At 43.3% G+C, this 8480-nt stretch overlaps 1 protein-coding gene across 1 annotated transcript; it reads left to right on the top strand.

The window, feature by feature from the left end:
* On the top strand, positions 1 to 4465 carry adra2a (adrenoceptor alpha 2A). Its single transcript, XM_074682417.1, has 2 exons — positions 1 to 429; positions 545 to 4465. The coding sequence occupies exon 2, from the start codon at positions 702 to 704 to the stop codon at positions 1962 to 1964; it is 1263 nt and encodes a 420-aa protein (XP_074538518.1). The 5' UTR covers positions 1 to 429; positions 545 to 701; the 3' UTR covers positions 1965 to 4465.
* The last annotated feature ends 4015 nt before the right edge of the window (positions 4466 to 8480 follow it).

Here is an 8480-nt window from a genome sequence, read left to right as displayed (position 1 = left end):
GCTGGTTTGGAACGTGTGGCGCTGGCTTCATCGTGCACGTGCAGCGGGGTGTGTGGACACGCTGGATTTACGCGCGGCGAGCTCAGCGGCGCAGGTGAAGGCGGGACATTTTTTGCAGCGTGCGCGGTATAAAGGGAGGGAGTGTCGCTCTGGTTCACACTGAGGGGAGAGAGGCTCCACGCGCAGACAGACAGCAGCTCGGCAGCGCGGGATATAACACGATTAGCGCTCTATTAGGTCCGACACTGTGCTGGATACATGCAGCACAGGGATCAGAGCGAGGGGAGACACGCAGGGGAGACTTCACGCTTCATCCGCCACATGGATCTGCTCTGCTGCTCATTGATCTGCGCTCAGAAGTTACACTCCGGCTGCTTGTTCAACGCCCGTGCGTCTCTGGCACCAGAGAGGCTGCGTCTCTGCGTTCAGGTAAGATTATTCCAGGAGAGAAAAGAGGAAAAGAGGAGAAAGTGATAAAAACTGAGCTGGTGTTTGAGCAGAGGAGGAGGAAGCTCTGATTGTTCTGTCGCTGCTCGTGTTTCAGATGAACTGACAGCCTCAGGACGGATCAGATCCTGGAGGAGCAGCTCATGATGAAAGAGAAAAACCCAGGAAAGCCTGAGCGGCTGCCCCTCCAGTCCCCGCTGTGAGCCCAGCCCGCCGCCTCCTGGTGATGGTATCTGATAACCTCGGGTGAACTCATGCAGAAAGTGGGCCAATCAGCTCTGATGGGGTTTGACAACAACACCAACCGGACTCTCCCAGGCGCGGCCTCCTACAGCCTGCAGGTCTCGCTGCCGCTCACCGTGCTGGTGGGGATCATGATCCTGCTCACCGTGTTTGGAAACGTGCTGGTGGTCATCGCCGTGTTTACGAGCCGGGCCCTCAGGGCGCCGCAGAACTTATTCCTGGTGTCTCTGGCATCAGCGGACATCTTGGTGGCGACACTTGTCATGCCTTTCTCTTTAGCCAATGAGCTGATGGGATACTGGTACTTTGGCGAGGTGTGGTGCGAGATCTACCTGGCGCTGGATGTTCTCTTCTGCACCGCCTCCATCGCTCACCTGTGCGCCATCAGCCTGGACCGCTACTGGTCCATCACACAGGCCATCCAGTACAACCTGAAGAGGACGCCGAGGCGGATCAAGTGCATCATCTTCATCGTGTGGATCATCGCGGCGGTGATCTCGTTCCCGCCTCTGATCACCATGGAGAAGGAGAACAGCGAGGAGGAACCCGTGTGTAAGATCAACACCGACAAGTGGTACGTCATCTCCTCCTGCATCGGCTCCTTCTTCCTCCCGTGCGTCATCATGGTGCTGGTTTACGTACGGATCTACCAGATCGCCAAAAAGAGGACACGAGCGCCGCCGGGAGACAGGAAGCGGAAGGAGACACCAAAAACGGTCGCTATTGCCGTTTGTGCCCGGAAGGAGAACGGCGAGGCAGAGAAGCTGAACGGCGAGCGGGATATCGAGCTGAGAGAGGAAGGTGGCGATGGAGGCCCCGAGGAGGAGAAGGGCGAGGCGAACGGGGTGGACCTGGACGACTCGTCGTCCTCGGATCACAAAGTGAACACGCCGTGCTCCATCAAGAAGAAGTCGGCGCGAGAGAAAGCCAAGCTGAGCCAGGTCAAACCGGGGAACACCGACGCGCAGAAACGCGAGCCGAGCACGAAGGGCAGCCGCTGGAAGGGGCGGCAGAACCGCGAGAAGCGCTTCACCTTCGTCCTGGCGGTGGTGATCGGCGTCTTCGTGGTTTGCTGGTTCCCCTTCTTCTTCACCTACATGCTGATGACGCTGTGCGAGACGTGCCCGGTGCCCGACACGCTCTTCAAGTTCTTCTTCTGGTTCGGCTACTGCAACAGCGCGCTGAACCCCATCATCTACACCATCTTCAACAACGACTTCAGGAGGTCGTTCAAGAAGATCCTGTGCCGGCGGGACGCGCGCGGATACGTATGATGGACCCCGGCGTCCTGTACATACTTTGTTTCCTGCTTTTTACATCGACTGTGAATCCATCGACGTCGTGCATGAGCTTCTTACCGCTCGAGCTGAGACTGCTGGGGGAGGAGGAGCTCTGTGTGCAGCTTCAGAAACATCCACGGCTTCCACACACACACACACACTCACACACACTCTGAGCAGCACCATGTTTTTACCTTTTTATTTTTATAACTGAACTCTTCAAAGTGACGTCCTGATGTGTGTCGTGCTGAGTATCTGTGTGTCGTACAAACTGTCCTGATTCTCGTCTCTTGTTTTTTCGTCGTTCTGGATTCAGTATTGTGACATTTCTATGATATTATTCGATGAACGTGATGGAAAGAAGCAAAAGTGAAGGAAAAATGTCGACTCTTCAAATAATAAAAACACTTTCTAACTGATACGAAGGCTGGACAGCATTAGGAAACACACACACACACTCATGCATACCTGCACACAAACCATCTACAAACAGGCGAGGAAGGAAAGCTGAGAGCACACTGCACAAAGTGAAACACAAACATGGTTTTAGGGTCTTAATTTTAGTAAAACTGATTTTTCAAATTAAGGCATAAAGACAATTTTAACTTAAAATAAAAAAAAGAGAAAAAGGATCTTCTCTTTTAGTAAATATTGTTTTTTCAGAGCTACAGCTGTTATTTCTTTCTTGCAAAGTCGGGAAAACAGGGTTAAAAGTCAAACATGCTGCAACAAACCTGCACTAAATTAATGCAAAGCGTCACTTTTTGCAGTGTACAGCCCTTTTCTTAGAGTGTATCTTCCTTTTTGCACATGCATTTGCTTAGTTTTGCAAATCAAAGCCCTTTTTGTTTTCACAGTTATGTGCTGGATGTAGCATGCACTGTAAAAAATGACATCTGAACGAGTGGTTGTCTCATTTAAGTAAAAATGTCACATTAGACTTCATATGAGCTTTATTTACCAAACAAGTCAAAAAAAATGTCTCAGGTTAAGATTTCTTTCAAATTGAATTGCTTGTAATTAGTAAAAACATCTAAAATAATTTGTTTTGGAGTTCCTTTAAAGCAGTTTAAAGTAGATTTGTGTCTTTTAAAATCTAGAAATGAGACTTTTTTCTGATCTTGTTGGGAGAATGTGGCTCATATAAAGTCTTATATGACAACTTTTACTGGGAATACGTCACAAGTATTAGTTTAAAGTTCAGTTTTTGCAGTGCACAGCCCTTCTCCAAGAGGAAATCTTGCGTATTTGTTAAAACAGTTTTTGTTTTCTTGCAGAAATGGGAGCACAGAGTGTAAGGTCTTGTGTGTTGGAGCAAACCTACACTGTAAAAACTGACGTCCAACCGTGTGTTTGTGTCATTTGAGTAAAATTATAGTATTACACTTATTTAAACTTTAAATGAGAGATGTTTTAGTTTAAGATATTAGAAGGTCAGAATGACGCTTTAATTGTCTCTAAAAGGTAGAAAAAAATGTAACAATTTGAGTTTGTTTTTTAAATTCCTTTATTTTGGATAATGCACCAATACAAAAAAACAGTAGTTTTCCAGACTTTTCTGCACTTGTGCAGGTAAATGTGGCTCAGATCAAGTCTTGAACAACAATTTATACCAAATTTAAGACAAAGACATGCTTTGACTTCATTTTTTTGCAGTGCACAACCCCTCTCTAAAAGGAAATCTCGCTTTTTGGAGCACCAACAGTTTTTACGTTCATGAGAAAATAGGAAGACAGACTTTAAAGTCGCATGTGCTCAATCAAAGCAGCACTGCAAAAACTGACATCTAACCAAGTGTTTGCAAATGTTTTCTTCTTAGACTCGGTTTGAGCCCCATTCTTCTGAAAAGTCCAGAGAAAATGTTTTGTTTCAAGGGGAAAAAAATCAGCCAATAGGAAAAACAGAAAAGTTACTTGTAAAAAAACTTAATCTGGTTTCAAATATTTTTTGATATTTTTCTTGTTCCATTGACAAGAAATTCAGACCTCATTTTTGTCTTTGAATAACTTGAAACAAGACATTTTTCTGGACTGGTCAGGTGAATGTGGCTCATATGGAGTATAACAAACGATTGTTACTGAAATAAGACAAAAACACTTGATAAGGTTTCCGTTTTTTGCAGTGTAAAGAGAAAAAATAAAACACCAGTGAGGTTAGAAATCTACATGAACAATTTAAATGTTATTTTTGTCTTTGTTTATCTTGACATAAAACAACTTTTCGTCCACAATATTCTGAAAACTTGATTCAACGTCAGTTTTTACAGTGCAGGTTTGTTGCTGCACATTGGATCTTTAACTTGTCCTCCTGTTTATGCAGGAAGCAAGATTTATTCCTGCAAAAACTGAAATCCAAACAGGTTTTTATGTCTTCTTCCTTGTAAAACTGTCAGAATAGACTTGTGTTTGGCCACATTCACCTGACACGTCCAGGAAAATGTCTCAGTTTAAGCAAGATAAAGGGCAAACGAGGGGAAGGTTTTTATTTTTTTTTAGATTCCCCAAAAAATCCAGCCCTCTTTTCTTTTTTCTTTTTTGTTTGACGTATCTTTAAATAAGAAAAATTAAGTGTAAAGGCATTTTTTACTGATATCAGACTAAAACTTGGTTTGATTTCAGTTTTTTGAAGTGTACAGCAAAAAAGTGAAATCTTATTTTAAGTGAAAGCTGTCTTGTTTTACTTGTTACAGCAATTCGGACCTCATTTGGCTTGAATTTGAATTGAATTTGGCTCAGATTGAGTCTAAAAAGACATTTTCTGCTGAAAATAAGACGAAAACACTTGCTCAGATTTCAGTTTTTGCAGAAAGCGATCTGGTGTTTACAGACAGGACGATGAAGTCACCTGCGTGGAGGCCTAGCGCAGCGCTCGTCTCTTAATGAGCCTGAAAGAGAAACCAGCTCTGTTTGTGTTTGTGATGAGAGCCAAGTCGTCTTTCTGAAAATTGATTCCTCAACTTTCCGCTCACTCTGAATCCTCATTTCCTTCAGCGGCGTGTTTGCTCAGGCTTCCTCTGCTCACAGAGCCGCTGTAATGATTAAACCCGGGATGATGAATACAGCTGTAATGCAGGAGAAGAAGTAACGGCTCATTTGTGTTTGTGTTGCCTGGGTATGCTCCATTAGGGGAAGACATTGAGCCTGTCAGAGCAGAACCTGATGGACTGGTCTGTGCCCGGCTCTCTCTGCTCCCTCTTTAAAGTCTCACCGAATAATTAAGACCGACAAAAGAACAAGTATCGTGCTCTGAATTCAGAGTGTAAACCGTCTCCCGCTGGATGTGAGCAAACGCATCTCTTTTGACAGTCAGAGAGGCATCCGCGCCGCGTTATCCTCGGGAAGCTAAATGGCTCTTCTGGGAGCGCCTCGGTCGGTACATTCAGCAGCACCAGTCTGCCATGTGCTCATTTTCTGCTCGCAGTGGGTTTCCCGGCACGTCTGCGAAATGTCAGAGTGTGAGAGCCGAGGAGAGAGACTGTGCGTGTGTGTGTGTGTGTGTGAGGATGTGTGTTTGCAGCACATGTAAACACAGAGGCCGAGCTCCCACTGGTCAGACAAGTTTGCTGCAGTGGTGCTGATCGAGCTGCAAGTGTCACACATCAAGAGTCAGGTTTATGTTTATGCTAAAGATTATCATTAATCTGGAGCAGGAGCTGCTAATCTGTCAGCCGCCACCTTCCAATTAAAGGTGCCAGAGATTGGCGACCCCCCGCCGCCACTGGAGGCGCTTTAACGTCAAAGACGGACGTTTATTGAGGTTGGAAACAGAAGTAATCATCACGTTCAGGCTAAAGCAGCGAGCTGACGTGGTATTTAATAATCAGACACACAGATGATGCCTGAGTGTGTGAGTGTGTGTGTGTGTGTGTGTGTGTGTGTGTGTGCTTCATTCAGAGGCTCCACAGGAAATGGGTTTAACTGTATGAGCGTGTTGTCGTTTCCTTCGCTGCTGAAAATTAACTTTCCGCTACTGACGCCGTCCTTAATCTGTCGAAATCACATCAGGGATCCTGTGGCTGAGGAGAGGAGAAGGAAGTTTGTGTCTTTTTGGATTAGGGTTCAAAAATAAGAGACAAAATGTGCAGTTTTTATGTCATGACTCTCCATTTTTAGGAAACACTGGGTTAGAAAAACTCACTGAAAGCGTGGTCACGATTTTTTTTTATCCATTATTCTAAAAAATAGAAACAGAAAAAAGAGCAAAATCTGATTTAAACCATGCAAACAAAATCAGAAGGCTTGTTACTCAAAAGGCCTCTCATTTAAAAAAATCAAAAAGCCTCTCAGTCAAGAAAATGGAAGGCCGAAAAATCAGTAGGCCCATTAGTCAGAAGACCCTCTCGTCATTAAATCAGAGTGTCAGGGAATCAGCAGTGGCGTTTTCTCCCGGAGGCCAAGGGAAGCCATGCTTCCTCTCTTTTTTTAGACTGCAGCTGTGATTTAATGAAAATACTCCTTTATAACAGTTTCGCAGTTTCGATACTTCGTCTGTGTTTTGTCACCGTCATCTCTTCCTTATTCCTCTCCTCTAGTTATTGAGCATTTTACAATGTGTAAAACAGCGCCCTCCTAAATGTTCGGTGGCGAATGCGTGGTGAAAATATGATACTGCACGCTGTTGTCCGCAAGGAAGCCAAGCAGAGTTGGCGTCCCTTGGTGAAAAAAAACAAGAATGATTAACCAATCAGATGAGGCCGTGGTCATGACACTGCTCATCTGTGATTGACCAAGACTGTGTCAAGGGACGCCACCCCGTCTTTGGCCTCAAACCAATCAAATCACAGTATCGTCATCATCGAACCACTGAATGAAATCAGGGAGGTTAGCACATTAGCAGTGTGCATGAAGCGGCCGGTTGTGTGTTTAAGTGGGCGGTTGAATTAATTAATAAGATATTTAAGCTAAGTCAAGAGGACGATGAACGTGTGTGAATGAGTGAGTGAGGGTGGGAGAGCTAAAGGGTGTGTGTCGGTGTTCAAAGTAAGTAAAACGAGCGCTCTCTGGGCACTCTAACAGGTCCGTTACATGAAATAGTGATACAAACTGCAACATAGCCTTTTATGTACCCCACTCCCTAAAAAAAATATATAGATAAGAGGCTTTGTCTCACTTGGCTTCCTCAAAAAAAATCTCCACGCCACGCCACTGGGAATCAGGGGGCTGGTTGGTATATATATATATATATATATACAGACCATTAATCAGAGGGCTTGTTAGTCAGAAAACCAAAAGGTCAGTTAGCCAGAAAATCTGACGACCCAGTTTGTACAAAATAAAAAGCCTGTTTGAAAATTAAAAAGCCAGTAAGTCAGAAAATCTGAAAGCCCGTTAGTCAGAGAGCTTGTTAGTCAGAAAAACGGAAAGCCAGTTTGTCAGAAATTTGTAGACCCATTAGTTACAAAATTAGAAGGCCTGTTAGTCCAAATATTAAAAGATGTGTATGTCAGAGGGCTTGTTAGTCAGAAGGCACTATTCATTAAAATCAAAAGATCTGTTAGTCAGAGAGTTGGTCAGAAAACCAGAAGGAGAGTTAGCCAGAAAATCTGAACACTCACTTTTTGCAGTGTAAAGCCCTTTTCTTAGAGTGTATCTTCCTTTTTGCACATGCATTTGCTTAGTTTTGCAAATCAAAGCCCTTTTTGTTTTCACAGTTATGTGCTGGATCTAGCATGCACTGTAAAAAATGACATCTGAACGAGTGGTTGTCTCATTTAAGTAAAAATGTCACATTAGACTTCATATGAGCATTATTTACCAAACAAGTCAAAAAAAATGTCTCAGGTTAAGATTTCCTTCAAACTGAATTGCTTGTAATTAGTAAAAACATCTAAAATAATTTGTTTTGGAGTTCCTTTAAAGCAGTTTTTGACTCTTAACACCAATCCAGGTGTCATTTGTGTCTTAAAATCTAGAAATGAGACTTTTTTCTGATCTTGTTGGGAGAATGTGACTCATATAAAGTCTTTTATGACAACTTTTACTGGGAACACGTCACAAGTATTAGTTTAAAGTTCAGTTTTTGCAGTGCACAGCCCTTCTCCAAGAGGAAATCTTGCGTATTTGTTAAAACAGTTTTTGTTTTCTTGCAGAAATGGGAGCACAGAGTGTAAGGTCTTGTGTGTTGGAGCAAACCTACACTGTAAAAACTGACGTCCAACCGTGTGTTTGTGTCATTTGAGTAAAATTATAGTATTACACTTATTTAAACTTTATATGAGAGATGTTTTAGTTTAAGATATTAGAAGGTCAGAATGACGCTTTAATTGCCTCTAAAGGTGGAAAAAAATGCAACAATTTGAGTTTGTTTTTTAAATTCCTTTATTTTGAATAATGCACCAATACAAAAAAAAACAGTAGTTTTTCAGACTTTTCTGCACTTGTGCAGGTAAATGTGGCTCAGATCAAGTCTTGAACAACAATTTATACCAAATTTAAGACAAAGACATGCTTTGACTTCATTTTTTTGCAGTGCACAACCCCTCTCTAAAAGGAAATCTCGCTTTTTGGAGCA

Source organism: Halichoeres trimaculatus, unplaced genomic scaffold (genome assembly GCF_033239565.1).
Source record: "Halichoeres trimaculatus isolate MK-OKI-2021-1 unplaced genomic scaffold, fHalTri1.1 fHalTri1_scaffold_2, whole genome shotgun sequence".
Classification (NCBI taxonomy): Eukaryota; Metazoa; Chordata; class Actinopteri; order Labriformes; family Labridae; genus Halichoeres; species Halichoeres trimaculatus.
Note: the sequence above shows the minus strand (reverse complement) of the source record. Positions and strands in the feature narration are given on the sequence as shown.